The sequence below is a fragment of the Equus asinus genome, chromosome 30, assembly GCF_041296235.1.
Source record: "Equus asinus isolate D_3611 breed Donkey chromosome 30, EquAss-T2T_v2, whole genome shotgun sequence".
Classification (NCBI taxonomy): domain Eukaryota; kingdom Metazoa; phylum Chordata; class Mammalia; order Perissodactyla; family Equidae; genus Equus; species Equus asinus.
Window position 1 is genome coordinate 13663080 of NC_091819.1, and position 19440 is coordinate 13682519.

The following is a 19440-nucleotide window of genomic DNA, read 5'->3' on the forward strand; positions in this document are numbered from 1 at the left end:
TCTGACCCCACAAACTCAATGAAACAGTCATTCACATCATAAGATCCTTCTGTACTAGAATTTGGTCAGTCAGCTAACCATGGAACTGAATGTTCCCTGGCAGATAAAAAGCATTAATACTATGTAGACCTCAGGTTTTAGCTTATCTAATGCCTAGTACCATTCCTGCCCCATAGGAACTGCGTATAGGTAGCTCCATACTTTTTTTTGTAAGGTTTTGTTGAATGAGGGCCTATTTCCTTATCCCACAAAGAAATCTTTCTTTAGGTCTGTAAAACCAAAGTGAAGTACTCTCTAAATCTATTTAAAACAGTACAGAGGGATGGACCAAATGAATTCTAATGGCTTCTTTCCATTTTTTTTTTTTTTTGCTTGAGGAAGATTTACCCTGAGCTAACATCTGTGCCCATCTTCCTCTATTTTGTATGCAGGATGCTGCCACAGCATGGCTTGATGAGCATTGTGTAGGTCTGTGCCTGAGATCCAACCTGCAAACTCTGGGCCGCCAAAGCGGAGCGTGTAACCTTAATCACTATGCCACCAGACCAGCCTCTTCTTTCCATTTTATAATTTTGTAAAAAGTAAAATTCCATGGAAAAAAATTTGAAAATATTGATTCTAATAAAAGATGAATTCTGGCATCAAGTGACGTGTATGAAATCCCCCCTGATGTGAAAACATCGATTAAAAATGACAACGGAAGAAAGAACTGGTGGAATGAAGGCGCTTAAAGAAAAACCTTTGCATTATTTTATAGTTGATGAGGTTCTCAATCCTGTTGGTTTGAACATTACAATTGACTTTGGTCTGTTGGCATATAAATGCTGGTTTCTAAACAATGCAAACCAGCACAACTGGCAACAGTCCAAAGCCCGTGCTGGTTAAGCAGGCAGATATTGCAAGAAGAAGAACATTTCTTAACCTTGTATCTCAGTTTGTTATGAAATCTTTACTGATACAAAGTGTTAAGGTGCCTTAATTTGGCTTTCAAAACTCTCTAACTAACATTTATTGTCCACTCCAAGTCATTCTTTTAATTTTCCCCTCTGCATCCTGTATGTTGGGGCATGTCTGTTGTAGCATCAATTTCACTGTATTTGTAGCTCCTCCTTAACTTGTCAGTGCTCCCTATTCCTGGGAGCTTCTTAAGACCAGCAAGCTTATTTTAGAGCGCTTAGTGTACTATCTAGAACATAGCAAGCAGGCAACACCCAATTGGAATGAAACACTGTTCAGATTTCCTTTTAGATGGAGGCAGGGAATGCCTTGGGTACCCTAAGTAGGTCAGATTTCATCTTCATCTTTCAAATCCCGCACTTATCTTATAGGGATGTGATGAGAATCAAGTGAGTCAAAATGCAAAGAGTTCTTTAAAATTACAAAGCACCATAGAAATGTAAGTTTTTATTGTGTAAAACATTATTTCAATTATGCGTGATTATTTTCATTTTCAGTGAAATGAGATATAAGGAAGAAATTTGATCATCTGAACTGATGAGGGCTTTTCTCATGCCCATTATCATTGATTTGGCGCAGGATCTTCAGATAAGGAATGAAATGTGCTGCTCTGCAAATATTTATTAAGCACCTTCCTCAGGCGCATGGTACTTCTGGAAAACAGCGGATATCTGTCAATGAATGCTCGCTTGTGTGTCAGGGAATTGTGGAATTAAGAGCAAATCACTACGAGTTTATTTTTCCACCTGTGTAGAGTAGCCTGTGCCTCCTTTAAGGAAAACTCAGGCACACTCTTCCAGGTTTCTCTGCACTTCTCTGTGAGTTTCATTAACTCTAATATTAATGCCCCCTGCGAGGTGTGAGGTCCAACGGAAGGAGAGCATTCATTCACGAGAAGGGAGGCTGCTGACCAGAGGGAAAAAGGAAAAGTTTGTCAACTCTTGCCTGTGGTCTCAGGATCTAAACTGACACGACTGTTCAGGATGATACAACAGATCCGAATAATGAACTAAGTTACTTAATCTCTCAAAATACTCTTTTCTGTAAAATTGAGTAATAATTCTCTCTACTCCATAGGTTTGGGATGAGAATGAACTTAGATAGTACGTGAGAAGTGCTTGGACGATATTTGGCATATGCAATTCACTTGTTCCTCAAACGTTTATTTAGCGCCTACTGATGTGTCAAGGATTGTTCTCGGTGCTTGAGGTACAGTATTGAACTAGGTAGAGAAGGTCTCTGCAATCCTGGAGCTTACATTCCAGCAGGCGGAAGACATAGAAAGGCAAATAAAATACAAACAGGGAAATATCAGGCAGCCAGAGGTCTATGACGAAAACACAACAAGGTGACACGGCGGTGTCTTAGAGAAGGCCCTCTAGACTGTGGAAGTTGGAAAATGCTTCCCTGCTCTCTGGAAGTGACCTTCGAGCTAAAACAAGTTAATTATTATTATAGTCACTCCTAGTAATTATCTAACGTTTTACTATTATGCTGTACTCTTATTATTTTTATTTTGAGGAAGATTAGCCCCGAGCTAACATCTGCTGCCAATCTTCCTCTTCTTTGCTGAGGAAGACTGGCCCTGATCTAACATCCATGCCCATCTTCCTCTACTTTATATGTGGGACACCTGCCTTAGTATGGCTTGACAAGAGGTGCATAGGTCTGCACCCAGGATCCAAATTGGTGAACCCTGGGCCACCGAAGCGGAACGTGAGAACTTTTAACCACCGCGCCACCCAGCTGGCTCCCTATTATTATATTTTTAAAGCTAATTATAATAAATAATGTTATAATAATAAAAATAATACAATTACTACTAATTAATGATAATAATAAAAACAACAAATTGTCACAGTCAACTGTCAACTATTATGTGTATTAATTACCTAATTAGTAGATAAATGTTAGACTCTGGCTGATTTTCCTCTGCCTTCCAGTACATTCCTGGCTATCCTCATCCCCTTATCTGTGAGCACATCCTTGGGGAATGAAAATGCATCTTACTGTTTGTCTGAAAAAACAAGTTAATACTGATGCAAAAACCCTACACATAATGCATATCAAAGCCAAATATAAATTATTTCTGAAGTTATCTGCTGTTGTGGCTTATTGCTGCCAGTGTGGGCTCTTCTATTAGCATGGATAAGTGGGACCTGACCATATGTCAAGAGAACACGTCCTTTCGAAGTGACCTCATATATCAAACGCACACCCCTGGGATGCTGGGCTGCTTTGCCTCCCTAACCACAATGACAGACTCCTCCAGTAGGCGTTCCTCCTTTTTTTTTTTTTTACCTGTGACCGTATGCTGTCTCCTGTCAGTGGTGTCGGTGTAGATGAGACCTTTTCCAAGCTGCCTGAGCTGATACTCTTTAATGACGCCATTTGGTTTCTCAGGGACGCTCCAGATCAAATGCAGAGTCTCTGCACTGGTGGCTGTGACTCTGGGTGGCAGGATGCTCTGCGGAACTCCTCGGGTCGTAGCCGCAACTACCTGAAAACAGAAATTAAACAGCAATTTATTGTAATAGTACACTAGGTATTCTGATCAATGAGAATGTCACTTTTGTTTTAAAATGTTGTTGTCTGGCCTGGCATATCATTAGCAGGGGCTTGAAGAAACAGTCCTCTTTTTTTATTCTTTCCCTCCCATCCTATTTAAACAATGAAATCTGACCTTGAATACATTACATTAAGTCTCAGACTACCATTTATCACAACAGGTTCAACAACAGTTTTGACGGCAGTACAGCCCTCAATTTAAACAAGTAAAATCTGGCTGGCAGACCGTCTTACTAGAGAACTCTTGATAACTCTCTCCCATATGGACCATCAGTGTCTTTGCATTTTAACAGCCTGATTTTGTACATTTTAAGCACCAGTAAATATGGAGCAAAACCCACATGTGAACTTGCTCGCATATAATATGCTTTGAACAGTGTAAGTGGGCAGACTTTTCTGTATTCTTCCTAAGAAACCAAGGATGACTTTATAGCATCGGCACCAATGTTTGAGGCAAAGAACCAAGTGAGAAGGAAAACTGGATAAATCAACCAGTTATTTCTTCAACATTGTCCAAATATAATTCTGGAGGAAAACGGGCTGCATTTATTTTTTCATAGAATTGACTCTGATTCCACTGTTTAACCAATCATTTGGGCATCTGGTAGGCATGAGCTGCGTCTGTGCAAAAAGCACAGAATTGTTCTAGGACTGTTTGGACCTTAACTTTTGATTGGGTCAATCAGCCACCATCTGTCTAAATGGTGGCACGCTCAGAGCTGTTCCCCGGCGTCTGTTGAATTAAAAGCTGCACACAATCACTGTGGCTAACCTGTCTGAGTGAATGTTTTATTTGGATGGTTCTTGTAGAGCATGTGAAGATGCTGTTCTAAAGTTTTAACCACATGAGAAGAATCAGAGCTGTCATGTGTGTTTGTCTCTCCTGGGTTTCTTCTGGCTAGGTTGGCTTCCGTGAAATGGCTCTTTATTTTCCTCCTAAGTTCGTTGATTGTTTCTTCCCAGTCGCTTTTGTGGATTTTCTTTCTTCATTAGGTAGCGTTCCCAATGCTCACCATTCATGGTCTTCTGCTTTTGTCTCTCTCTCTATTCTCCTTAGATGCCCACATTCAAATTCCTTGCTTCAACATCCCTCATAGATCTTTCTAGAAAACTTCAGTCTCTTCTTAATCCAGCTTCTGACTAGACATTTTCACTTAAGGTGGAAATATTTTCTTCCACCACTCTGCTATCTGCTCCTTCTCTTAAGCATATTTTTAAGAACTTTAAAATTTTTAATCTGATTCTTTACTTTTAACTTCTTCCTCTTTTGTTTTTTTCTTTGCTTGCACAATGGCACCATAATCCACAAACTGCTCCAGCCAGATATCTTGAAAATATCCATGAGTCTTCCCTTTTATTCCTTCACATACAGTTGACTACCAAGTCCTGTAGTCCCCCAGTTTGTCCCCCAATATCTGTTGTATCTTTCTGATATTTTCCATTCTGACCCCTGTTGCTTGAGTTCTAGTCTTCGTTATTTCTTGCCAAGGCTGTTGCAGAAGCCTTGGAACTATTTTATTTTCTAGGCCAGCCTCTTTTGCCCTTTTCTATGTTTTTCAAGAGCAGGTAATTTTCGTTGAAATGATATTTAAATAGAAACCCTTTTAAACTGAGGAATGGTTTGGGAATTATTATGGATTTATAGAAACTCATCTAAAAATAGCTGCTGGAGGAAAAGTGTGATAAAGAGAATAATATTGGTGCAAGTTTTCTTTGTTTATTAATGAAACACTATTTGGATAAATCTCTCTTCCTGTGATTTTTCTTTAAGTCTTAAATATTAGCAGTCGGTAGAGATGCCACATGAACACCCAACTTAATGCATTTTGAGGAGGACATTGTTTTCTGTCATTGGAAGAATCACTCACAACCTGGACATTCATATAGTCTTCGGAATGGGTACTTCTGTCCAGAGTTTGGGCAAACTCCCCTTACCTTGCTGCTGGTGGCACAGCCAGCAACTGTGCAAGCTTTGAGCTCGTATGAATATTCCTGAAATGGCTGAATTCCCTTTGTATCGGAGAAGCTCAGTGATGGTCCCCGAAAGCGTTCAATTCCATTTCGGAGAAGAATGTAATAAATAATAGGACCTAAAAGAGGCAGAGAAATGCCTGTATTTGAGTGCCACATCATTTTAACTATTTGCAACCAACTTACACGTCTTAGCGTTCTGAAGAAATGAGATACTCTACCATTGTTTAGTTTTAATTTGCTGTTATATTGCTATGTTCAAGCAGTTCTTAATTATACCCACACTTATGGGGATGGATTCTTGACATAGATAATCAAAGAGTCATTTGTTTATTTCCCCTCACTAACAAACAAATCAATTTTCAATATTAAAACTAGTTTGCCTTTCCTTAACACGCTTTGCTTGTTTAAAAGCAGCTCAAATATACGCTGGGATTCAAGCAAAAAATTTTTTGGGCTAAAAATTTCTGAGACCTATTTCACAAAATGGATTAGTTGGCACGTACCTAAAGTTCCCTTTATTAACAAATACTTTTTAGTGATTAGATGCATGCCAATTAAACGTAGATTCCATTCATTTCAATTTCCTTATGGATTTACAAGATTATGTTATTTTTTATTTTAAAAGTAGCTTAATACCATTTGGTTGTATAGGTTTCTTCCAGTTTAAGACTATCACATCTTCAAGATTGTCCATTTTGGTCCACCTGGGGGGACCCACTCCTTGAGGTACATCTTCTTTCGTGCTGGCTCTAACAGCTCTGCTGAATGCTCGCCCATAGCTGTTCCACGCAGAAATCCTGTACTCATATGTCATGTAGGGCTCCAGGTTCCTATCTGGAAAGACATAAAATAAATCGGACAGTGAGGTTTTGTTTTAATTTTAATTTTTTACCATCATATTGAAAGTGAATGTCAAAACCTTCAAGCTTTTAAAAATAAATGCTTAGTGCTCTAATCCCATTGTGTAAATAACACTTTAATATTTTTATTTTCTAAATCACAAAAAAACCTTTTAAGTGTTTGTTAGGCGCAGAAACATGGAGTTGTGTAGAATAGAATTCACCTTTTCTGAACAGAGAAATATGAACGCATTAAAGAAATGGTGAAAAGTATAAGCTCCAGACTAATGTATATTAAGCGCTAACGCTTCACAAGTTCATTTCTCTTTACTTCTGTGTGAGGCAGATTTGCCAACATTCTTTTACAGTTTTATTATAAATTTTACCAATGATTACATTGTTAATATTACTTTATTAAATTATTATATGAGTTATAATGTAGTTGTTATGAAATAAAGGCCTTGAAATTTAGCTTATCATGGTCAGTGAAGAAAAATGAATGCACGCTCCACTATAAACCACCTCTGTCCTCCTACAAGCCAGAATTGAGACCAAAACCAAAACCACCAATCTAGTTAAAACGACAAAACTGACCTGCTGAGCTTTTGGGACTGGCAAAACCTTTATTAGATAATCATCCATGTGATTCAACGGTCCCAAAAGTCTTAGATTGGTTTTAAACTTTAATAACTTCAGAATTACAAATGCTACAAATTTACCAAAAATATTACCTGAAAGTCTAATTATTTGAATCTATTTTCCACTCATTTAATCTTGTGATTTCTGACTATGTATGTACATATGTACTTTTGGGTGGTGGTTTCTGGAGGATCCTTTCTCAGACGGAGGATCCGAAGAGCAGGTCCTCCTCCTTGGCTGCCTGACCACCTGCTCTGTCGCCATCAGACTCAGATTTGATGCTCAGTCCATCCAGTTGGGTTATTTGATCACATTCTCTTTACATGCATCTCCTTACAATAAACCGTCCTCTACCTACTTTATAGAATTGGTATGAAAATAAAATGCAATAAGTTATGTGGCAGAACATCAGAAAATGTAAATTGCTATACAAATAAGGGAGAATCCTCTGTTTCCATTTGCCCTGGTAAGAAGGTATCTGTCATGACCATCAGTGGGTCCCCAGCTTTCCCTGTTGTCCTAGTCACAGAACTCCTGGCTAGAGACTACATTTCCCAGTGTTCTTTGCAGGTTGGTGTGGTCACATGACTCAGATCTCAACAACGGAAGGAGCATGGAAGTGATGTGGGCAATGCGTGCATCACCTTTTAGAGGAAATCACTTGCCTTCCATTGGCATTCTTTTTTTTTTTAATGTTTTTTGAGGGGGAGGCACATGCATTGGAGAACCAGACATTTACCTTTTTCTTTCTTTCCTTTTTGAGGAAGATTAGCCCTGAGCTAACATCAGTGAACATCTTCCTCTATTTTATTTGTGGGATGCCTGCCATAGCATGGCTTGATGAGTGGGGCTAATGCCATCAGGCTGGTCCCATTCCATGACCATTCTTAGCCTCTGGATGGGCTGGAACTAGGATGTTGTGGGAACTCAGGCTGCACCACGTGGATGAGGGTGGCACCAGAAGCATGATAAGCCAAAAAATGAAAGGAATCTGGCTCCCTGAATGACTCTGTGGCACTGAGCTGCCCACAGATGGTCATATATTTTTGAATCTCTAAACTATACATTGCTAGTAACTGTTCTTGCATAGTCTTCAAGCCCACATCACCATTTCCAATTTCGGTGGTGGCAGCTCTCCCTGCGGGCTGCCCTATTCCTTCCTTTACTGCTTTACATTCTTCTCCTTTTTACTCTCTTCTCTTTCCTCCTTGTGTCTTTGTTTTCCTGGGGGGCCTGGTCTTTCAAAATTGCTCCCAGGCCATAAAAGTATACTTTTGCTTTTCACATGAGTAAGTATTTGTTGAAATTTTGCTTCCCCTCAATAATCTCACTTCTCGGAGCTCTTTTCTTTCTTTGCCAGAATTTCCAGTTTCTCTATTTTGTACGTGGGATGCTGCCACAGCACGGCTTGATGAGTGGTGTGTAGGTCTGCACCTGGGATCGAAACCTGTGAACCTGGGGCTGCCGAAGCAGAGCACTCAAGCTTAATCAATAGCCACCAGGTGGGCTCCCAACTCCTCTTTTTTAAAATATGTAAATTTCCAGTTTTATTGAGATGAAATTGACATACAACATTGCATTAGTTTAAAGAGTACAACATAATGATTTGATATATGCACATTGCGAAATGATCACCAGAATAAGTTAACATCCCTCACCTCATATAGTTATAATTTTTTTCTTGTAATGACAACTTTTAAGATATACTCTTTTAACAACCCTCAAACACACAATACAATATTATTAACTATAATCACCATGCTGTATATTACATCCACAAAACTTATTTATTTTATAACTGGAAGTTTGTAGCTTTTGACCACCTTTACACATTTCTACCACCCCCTACCCTCCACCCCTGGCAACAACCACTTTTCTTTTTTGAGACTCTCTACCTCAATATTGTTCTGTATGTTACATGGGGCTAATCTTCCAATAACAGAGGGTTTGGGGTTTTTTGGGGGTATATATGTTCAACATTTACTTTTAATTGCTTAATTGTCCCATACATACTTGTCTTCAATCATTTCTTTAGCCAACAGAGTCATCCTTCAAAAATGCATATGCGATTGTGTCATCCCATTGGTTAAAAAGCTTCATTCAGTATTTACTCATTGCTGCATAAAGCCAAATTGTTTAGCGTGGAGTAAAAGGCCGTCACAATCTAAGCCCTGCTCTGGGGCCTTATCTCCATGACTTTCTCTCTCCTATGTGTACTCCATCCGTATTGAGGGACATGTTTTTCAAAGCTACTGGGCTTTCTCTTGCTTTGTGTCCTTTGCACATGTTGCTGTCTGCCTTGCCTACCTTCTCTTAACCTGACAGGCTCCTGCTTGTCCTTCAGTTCTCCACTCAGGCATAATATCCTTCTCGAAGCCTTGCCTAACCTCTCCAATGTGGGCTAGGTGTCTTGGCAGTCCTCTTCAAAAGCATCCTCTGCTTACTTTTATCATAGTACTTACATGCACACCATTTCTCACATTATGGTGGAATTATGTATTTATTTTCCTGTCTTTTCATAGTCTTCAAATTCCTGATGGAAATTAGTTTGTCTTTATAGCTATTGGTCCTAGTATAGTAACTGGTTATTGGCAAGGATTTGATAATTGTTTTTTGATAAATGAATGACTGTATGAATGAATGAATTCTGATCAGCATTGGTAGCGCCAGTTTTTAACTGTAAGTTTCTAAAAAAGGCTGACTTCTTAGTCTAAATTGATCTCAATGGAATTTGTTTTAGCATCACTTGAATGCTTAATTTTTTTCATGAGAAAGAAAATTTTGTTATTTTTCCTATGCGATTTATAGTATTTTTCTGGTAGGCAAAGAAATATGAAATATGGATGTTAAAATCCCTCATAATATTATATCATTAGGTGGAAACATCTATTCTCTGCTGGAAAGGCTATTGCAAATATGTCTCAAAAGCCCTTCAAAATCTTGACCTTGATTACAAAGAGCAGAAAAAAGTAGGGAACTGTCTTAGATGGAAACCCAATCATTTTTATTTAAGTTTATTTTCAAATTTTTTTCATAGTTGGAAAGGAATTTATTTATTTATTTTTTTATTGAGGTAACATTGGTGTGTAACATTATATAAATTTCAGGTGTACATCATTATACTTCGACTTCCATTTAGACTACCTCGTATTTACCACCAAAATTCTAGTTTGCATCCGTCAGCATACAAATGTCCCCTGTCCTCCTTTTGCTCTCTCCTGACTGCCTTCCCCTCTGGTAACCACCTATCTGGCCTCTGTATCTATGTGTTTGTTTGTTATAGTTTTTTTAAAAAATCTTTTAGATAAATGACATCCTATGGTATTTGTCTTTCTTTGACATTTCACTTAGCACAATACCCTCAAGGTCTGTCCATGTTATCACAAATGGCAAGATTTCATCCTTTTTATGGCTGAGTACTATTCCATTGTGTGTGTGTGTGTACCCATGTATAGAGACAGACAGATAGATACATACCATGTATTCTTTATCCATTCATCTGTTAATGGGCACTTAAGTCGTGAAAGCCAATCATTTTTAAATGGGGGTCCCTGACTTAAATCTATACTGGGGGTGGGAGGACATTGGAGGGGTAGATAAGTGGCCTCTATCCTGAGGCCTCTCCCAGTGAAATGTATTCCAGTAAGTATTTTTTTGCATGCTTACAGTGTGCTAAACCCCAAAATGAAGGTGAACGAGGATGTCCTATTCACATGGATATTTCCATCTAGTAGGAAAGATGGGACGAATGCATAAGACACATGGTGAGGTGGTGAATGTTGTGACGATGTACACAGAGGAGACAGGGGCCTGGACTTGGGATGCCTGCACCCAGGACATGAATCTTGCCCTAGGCCTTGAGTATGATGGTGAAGGAGGATATTTCAGGTGGAAGGAACAGCTTGAAGGAGGCTTGGAGCTCTCTGAAACGAGCACCTCTACCATGTGGAGTCTTGTCAATCTGCAGCTCTTGACGATGACATGGTTTGAATCTGACTTCTTACCACAGCAAGTTACTTTCACAGATCTGAGTGTCAGTTTCCTCATCTGTGAAATGATCATACTTACCTGATTGCTTTCTGGGTAAATTAACGTAAGGTTTTAAAGCACCTAGCAAAGCCCTGGAACTAAATAATGGTCAATAAACTTTATTCTTTCCTTCCTCCTTAGTCTATGCTCTCCCATCCAAGTATCTTGCCTTACTTTTTGCATGCCTGAGGTTTGCCATCATCGCCCATCATTGGTTGAATACAAGGCAGAATAATGAGTCCTGATAGAATAGAACAGTTTTTTGTTTATTTAACCTTAGCTTGCTTGAATTATGTCACTTAAAAGTATTCTGTTTGATTGTAGATGATATATATATATATGTACAGACACACACACAGCTACACACTCACACTTAATTTTTCAAAAGACAGAAACAAACTCTGTAGGGACTTAAGTACACGGATGAATAATAAAAATTTAATAGATGGCAGAATTCTTTTGAGGATGACCCGAAACTTTACAGTGTTTTTCACTTGGCTCAGCCAGGCCTGAGAACCACTATTTTGGGCTAATTCAGTGGGGGCTGAGATGGGGCTTGGAAATTAATCTTTTCAATAACTCTGAAGGTTATTGTTCTCAGATGATGGCCATCTTGGGGAAACACCAGGCTGTGGGAGCGTGCCTACTCTGGACCCAGACCCAAGATCAGGAAAGGGAAATTGACTTTACACTGAGTCGTCCGCCCCTTCGTCAGAATAATGCTGCCAGGTCTCACTATCGATCAGTCAGGATCCTTCCTCTTTTCTCCTGGCAAGTATAGCAACGTTCATTCATTGCGTTTCTTGAAAGTCTGCATTCAAACTTTTGAGAAAGAAACTTGGGCTCATTGAAAATTAACAGGATACACCATAAAAGGCACATAACTTATTTATTTCTCTGTTCTTCATTCTCTACAGATTTACTTTAAAATACTATACATCCTTATTTAAAGTTAGCCTTTAAAAAATTTTAAACTACTAACTTTGAACAAATCCAGATTATGCCTTTAATTATCTTGTAACTAGCTGGACCACAAGTATGATGGAATTAATTGATAGTAGGTTAAGAAGGGAGATGATGTCGGAGAGAAATTAATCTGTATTTTCTGTAGCTTTTCGCTACCCCTTCTAAGCTAGGGGCAGGGGGCTCCCTTTCTGTTACCTGTAAAGGAGAATGTGTTTACACTTCCTGTATGAACTGTCTCTTCCGCAGATGAGCATACTTCTTCGACTGACGTTTTCCCCGTAGAATTGTGAGATCCTCTTATCACAGTACATACGTGACTGGTAAAGTTGAAATCACACCTGTCACAATGCGCTGTGGCTTCCATGGATGCTGGGCAGAGAGTCCGGCACTCTGTGGGTTCCTAAGTCAAGTGTTAGAGATGGGGAGAGAGGGAGAAGAGGATTTTAAATTTCATTTAGACACATGGGGTAGGTTTTAACAATTTTCAAATGAAATTTTCTTCCCCCTAGTTCATGAATGCATATCTTAACATTCATTAGAAGAAATGAACATATTCTGTACACTAGAAAGAACAGTTACTTTGAAATGGCACAGATGTGGATTCAAAATTCAATTTTGCAACTTTCTAGTTCTGTGACCTTGAGCAAGTCGCTAATGTTCTCAAAGGCTCAGCTTTTTCAGTGAGAAAATGGAAATTAGATTTACCACGCAAGGTTGTTGTGTGAATCAAATGAGATAACACCTGCAAATGCCTTACACTTAGTAGATACACCTTAAATAATAACAGTTGTCATTATTTTACTATTGTTACTTTGACAGTTTCCTAATGGAGTTTTAGAGAAAATCAAGAATTGGATATTTGAGGATCTGCACTTCCTGTGCTGTTGGGAATATTGGACTTATAAATACCCTTATCCAAGTTTTAGAAAATCTAAATAGTTCGTGAACTGTCATTATAATTACTATTGTTTATATTTGTAAACTTTGATGAATCTCTGGATTGTTTATAGTTATTGATAAGTACCAGTGTGTTCTAATCTCACAAAATGAAATACTCCATCATCCCAAATTACAGGATATATAAATAAGGCAATATTCTATAATGCAGAGCTTGACTTTGTCTATACTTTACATAGGTAGTATAGTGTATTTAAAATAATTTTTGCTACTTAAAATTGATCTACATGCAACCTCTCTCTTACATAAGTTAAATTACTATCGCAATGGTGGTCAAAATAAAGTTGCTTCAGAAAAATATAGTAAGACTTCCATTTAAATAAGATGAATTGAACAGCTGCATTTATATCCACTTCCTCCTAAAGCCCAATCAAATGACAGCAAAGGAATATCGAAAGTCTAAAGGAACTAACCCACACAGGACAGCTCAAACATCTTTGGGAGCTGAGAAGTACATGGATATGGCAGACACAATGCCATGTGACCAGTAGTGTCCATGTTTCTCTTTTGTCCCTGGGAATATTAGATTTTCAAGTCCAGTTGCCATAAGAGGAGTCATGGGACTAGAAATTGTGTGACTAGTATACAGAAAGGATGCATTCTGCAGCCAAGTAAGACCCATAAACGCGCAAGCAGACACTCTCTCCTCCTTTCCACCGTGGCCTGAGTCCACAAGGTGCAAAGGGCTTGGGTTCCTGAGACGTTGCTTGGAGGAAACTGCTTGACTCACGTTGGATGGCAATGTGAAAACATTTTTTTAAAGAAGTTAATTCTGTTGAGCCATTCCTTACATGAGTACATCTGTTTTTTCCTCAGCATCGTTCAGTGTGTCCTGGCTAAAACATAAATTAGTACTTTGAAGTTGGATGTTGCCTTAACAACCACAAGAAGACCCTAAAATATGTAGCAATGGCTTAGTAGTTAAGCAGCCAGTGGCAAAGAACTCCATGTTGGTGTTTGGGAGGTTGGGGACCTCCGTTATGCTGTCGCAAATATTCAGTAAAACTGTGCCCTGGAACAAGACTTGAAGTCAGCCAAGTGCTCCTGAGCTCACAGCTCTAGGGGAAGAGGTCGTAAGCTGGAACATTAGCAGAACGTGTATGTTGTTACTAGCTGCGTATGGCAAAGCATCGCAAAATGAGATAAGCTTAGAAAAGAATTGATGAAATTAAAAGGAACAGAGAGGGTCCACTGGAAGGAGTAAACCAGACGCCAGAGTGGGAAAATGAAATAAAAGTCTGTCTTTGTACAGTGAGAACCTGAGCCTCCTTTCCCACTGGGTTCCTCATATGCTGGCAACAGGCACATATCCCATCCCCACCCAGCATGGAGGATTAAGACTGAGTCATTACTTGTAAAGTAAAAATACTTGTTAAGGATTCTTGGTCATGTGGCTCCTTGACAAAAAGTCATTCTGCCCCTTGATTACCCCATTGTGCTCCCCATTAATGGATGCCCACACATAGCGAGATTTCAATCAGCCCCCAATGGAAAGAAGAGATTTTACAACACGGAAAATGGAAGCCAGAGGACGAAGATACAAAGCAAGGAAAAGAAAACTAAAATAGTTCCAAATGAACAAGTGAGATAATTCAAGGAATCAAGTAAACAAACAATAAAAAAGCAACAATAGAATTCATATTTCCAGAAGGATAAAAGAGGTATTCCACGAATGAAACAAGAGGAGGATGCGTGAATAAATAACAATCAGCAAGCAAGAAAGAGCCTTAAAAACTAAAACTAAAAAAAAACTAAAAGAAACCCTACAACAAATCAATAGAAAGGTTGGAAGATAAAGTTAAGGCAATATCTCATCAAACTGAGAAAGATGCAGAGTTAATCGACAGGCAAGAAACAAGAAGAAAAAATAAAAGATCAGCTTAGGAAGTCCAACATCCAACTAATGAGTGAAAACAGAGGTAAAAGAGGAAGGAAATTGTCAAAGAAATAGTAACGTTCTCCAGAACTGAAGGTTATGAGACGCCACACTGAAAAAGTCCACAAAAAGCCCATTATTATAAAAATGAATATGAATAATAACGATAATGATAATATCCACATAAAAGCACATTGTCAGGAAATTTTGGAAAAGCAGGATAAAAAGAATGCCTTAAAAACTTTTATAGGAAAAACAACATGATCAACTATAAAGAGACAGGACTGGAAATAGTAATGGAAGTGCAAAAATGCAGAAATGCCTTCAAAATCCTGAGTAGAAATAAATTTTAACCTTGTATTTTATACCTAGCCAAGCTATCAATCCAGTGGGAGGGGAGAATGATAATTTAGACATCAGGCTCTCAAAAAATTTACCTTTCATGCACTTGTACCCAGGAAGATAATTCCCCAAGAGAAGGGAGTAAGGTGAGAAAGAGGGACAGTTGGGGTTCAGAACACAGGGAGACCAACACAGGAGATGATGGAGAGGAATTCCCAAACTAATAGCTTCAAGAGGACCCACTGGACAGCTGTGCGGAAATCCCAGTGTGATCCAGCCAGACTGGAGATGGGATGGAAGTCTCCAGGGAAACAAAATGGAGTCTATGGCTTCAGCTTTACTTATGGACATGGGTTGATGTAGCATTCAGAAATATTCTCCTAGTCATGGTAATTTAAATATGAATTTTAAATAGAACTGATAATTGGCCTTCATAAAGCCAATTCGAGCCAATTTAAAGGATCATGGACATAACCGTGAACATCTTTCTTAAATAATGGAAACTATAGTTTCCTGAAACAAAAATGAGATGTTAGGCGGAAACAAATGTGAGGAGAGCAATAATGAAATGAATAGTTGTGAGCAACAGTCTCATTTACGAAACTAACAGGTTTCCTATCTTCATTTTTCAAATATGAGTGCCTTTTTATGGAGCATTTTCTTCACAGATGCTTCCTAACTCGTCGTTTTAAAGACACGTTCTTGTAACATCGCCAGCTATTTTTTTTTTTTTTTAATATGGAGGTACTCTGCTGACCTCTCTTACCAGACCCTCTTTATTTATTTATTATTTTTAAAGCTTTTTTTCTTTTTTTTAAGGTATGCTTTTTTTTTTTTTTTGGTAAAGAAGATTGGCCCTGAGCTAACATCTGTTGCCAATCTTCCTCTTGTTTTTTTCTCCCCAAAGCCCCAGTACATAGTGGTATATCCTGGTTGTACATCCTGCTAGTTCTTCCATGTGGGATGTCACCACAGCATGGCTTGATGTGTGGTGTCTAGGTCTGCACCCAGGATCTGAACTGGCAAACCTTGGGCTGCCGAAGCAGAACACGAACATTTAACCATTATGCTACTGGGCCAGGCCCATCGCCAGGTTTTAAGACCAAAAAATACTATGTATTTAAGAAAAATGTTCTAGGCCAAACTTTTGAAAACATTGGCCTGGAATAAGCTTAAACTTCGGGAACACAGCGTTGGATATATTTCTTTCATAGAACTGATTAATTGAAGTTGCATAGATGATCGATTTTGGGGCTGGCTGTGACATAGTGGTTAAGTTCCCACGCTCTGTGTCATCGGCCAGGGGTTCACAGGTTTGGATCCCGGGTGTGGACCTACGCATTGCTTATCATGGCAGGCATCCAAAATATAAAGTAGAGGAAGATGCGCACAGATGTTAGCTCATGGCTAATCTTCCTCAAAAAAAAAAAAAAAGGTAAGACCAATTTTTAAGGAATTTTTGTAGACAAAAACTATTTTTGGTGGGTATTTTGTATGATTATTCTCTTCATTAAATACCTATTATCTTCAACAACTTTATGTATTTTCTTCATGTTCATTGCTACAAAGCGCTTGCTGGGGGCCCTAATAATCTCAAGATTTACTTTACATCCCACAGTATATGATGTCTACACAACAATTGTATAGTTGCTTCAGTCACTAAGAGCCCGTCCATTGTCTGTGACCAAAACACCCATTTTGAGTCGTCTCCCGATGACAAATTACTACAGAACATGGTAGGGTGTTCGCTTCTTAAATGTCCATAATCCTTTCCTTCAAACGGTAGGTTGCTGGAATCCTGGGTCAAGTTTAATGCTAACAAACATGACATTGCTGTATGTGAAGTATCTTTGTATATAAACATAAATGATACACCCAAAGGCAGATCCACTTTTGTGGTTGACAGGCCTTTGTTCATCTCGCATTGTTGCAAGGAATGCACTGTAAACACAACTAAGTGAATGTGCTGGATATAAGGTCTCTATCCAAGGAAAGTGGTGGATGACAGGTGGGAGGTCTAGAGGGAAGAAGCTGGAATTTCCTTCCGTCTCCCTCTACAGCAACCCCGGGCATGAAATGGCACCATGCAGAGGTCCCAGACAACTTCCTTTGGTGCACAGACTCTCTGTTCTACACTAATCTGAAGTGCTGGCTGAAGCTTCCTCAGAACAGCTAATCATTATTAATTCCTTTAGAATTCATTGCAATAACATCAATCACAGCGAACTCATTTGGTATTAATATGGATGTAATGTGAAAATGAATAATGCACACAGGAGTTTTTACATTCCTGTTTTAGAAAAATAGTTATGAACAATGTATTTCTCTTTCCATTGTCAAATCAGCGCCTCGGAGAGGTTTTCCATCAATTACCTTCATCATCATTCCAGTCGAAATCTCGTCAGAGCAAACATATTTCAAAGGATTATATCCAACTCCATTACAGCATTTCTGGCTCTTTGGAATAAGTTCAGTCTCACAGCATTTTACTGGCACCGGGTCATTCTTTTTAACATATGCTTTAGACTCTCCACTGGAAGCTGAGCAGCATATGGTATCTGACATATTCACATAATCCTGCCCACAACAGAACATCCCTGCAACAATAAAATGTTATATATGAATATGAAATTTAAAAAAAGGGAAGAAAAAGGAGGTTGCTGTAAAGCTTGGTATAAAAACGTCAGACTCAGGCAGTTGCTGAAAGGGTACCTCAGGTAGCATTTCCTTACCAAGGTGATTTAAAAGTGCTGTGAGGGTCCTTCTTACCAAGAGAACTAGGCACTAATTAGGTAAAGAACACACAAGAGGAAGTGTTCCAAAATGACTCATCGGGGCCAGACTTCTCCCAAACTCCCCACAAATAGATCTGATTTCTGTCATAAGAATTGCCTGCCCATTTTGTGATGAGAACATCTTGTTGCAGAAGAAGGGGTAGTTAAACTAGATGGACTCGCAAGAAATGTCTAGAAATTCACAAGGGAGAAAAGGTCACCCAAGCACTCCGGGATAAGAGGCTAGACAGAATGGAGGGGCAGCACCATCCTAGAACTGGAGACGTGGTGGTAGGAGTCTTGTAAGTTTTTGCCTGGCTTTGTCTAGGGTACAAACATTTGCTTCTTGTGAGTCCAGCAGCAATGGTAACCGTTCTTTCTTCATGAGATAGATCTGTATTCAAGTTCAGTTGAGCTCGCTCACGGAACAAGTCAACCCTTTGGCCACCATTTGTATCCTAGACCCATCTCTAGACATGGGTAGGGGGCTGGGGACAGTGACAGAAAGACCTCGGAGGGAGGACCATTGATCTCTACCTCTCCATGAAAGACATGTGCGCCTGAGATACATCCTTTCTCCCACCGAATTCACTTTAACTGCCTGTGTTCACATCACTTCGATCTCACCATAGAAGAGATACAGCAGAAATTTAGACATAAAAACCTCAATAAATAAACAATACCCTAGAGGCAGATTAAGCTAGAAATTAAGGTGCCTATCACCCATGTCACAGTGCTATCATATGAGAATTTATATCCAGTTATATAGCAGCACAATGTAATGAATGACTTATTTTAATTAGAATTTTGTTTATTTCTTATTAGTCCTGCCTGATAACATAAAGAACTTCAACTTCAACGTGGCCTGGGGTCCTGTATTGTTTAACCTGGTCCTATACAAACACCTACATTATGAAAGACACTCCTAATAACAGACCAATGAGTTTTAAGTGCTTTTTAAAAAAAAATTATTGAAAGTAGACGCTGCCTTGGCACATGCCTTAAGAAAGATGTTTGTCCACATATGACTCCAAAGAACCCGCTCATTGATCTTTCCACTTTAAAAAAATATCTCCCAATATTTTAAATTTTTTATTTATGATTAGTGATATACAATGATTATAACTGAGTTTTGACACACCATGTTGAAATGTGAGTACTGTTCAAAGTAATTGGTTTACAGGTAATTATAAAGTAATAATAATAGTTGTTTCAACGTTTCCAGGAAAAAGTTCTTTCAAATATATACACACAGCAGGGTTATCATTGCAGTGCAAGTCTCGATTATGATGAGTGAAAATGACATATATCTAATACACACACATACATAAAATAAAAAGAAAACCCACAGCTTCAAGTTTTATATTGTTTTGACCTTTTTTTTTTGCTGCTTTCTAATCAGACATTTAAATATAACCTTGGGTTCGTTACTGTCATCTTTTTCTCTAGCAGTTTTCTTAAAATAATTCACGTTTCTATTTTAAAGAGCAATCAAAATCCGAAAACCGGCCCTTTAGGG

At 38.7% G+C, this 19440-nt stretch overlaps 1 protein-coding gene across 1 annotated transcript in view; it reads right to left on the minus strand.

Moving 5' to 3' along the window:
* USH2A (usherin) overlaps positions 1-19440 on the minus strand; it is a 743449-nt gene that overhangs the window by 143163 nt on the left and 580846 nt on the right. Inside the window, exons 51-55 of the mRNA XM_070501449.1 lie at positions 17521-17744; positions 12168-12372; positions 6136-6333; positions 5461-5615; positions 3259-3457 (exon numbers count right to left, since the gene is read on the minus strand). Of these exons, the coding sequence (XP_070357550.1) occupies positions 3259-3457; positions 5461-5615; positions 6136-6333; positions 12168-12372; positions 17521-17744 (981 nt within the window). The remainder of the gene's footprint in view (positions 1-3258; positions 3458-5460; positions 5616-6135; positions 6334-12167; positions 12373-17520; positions 17745-19440) is intronic.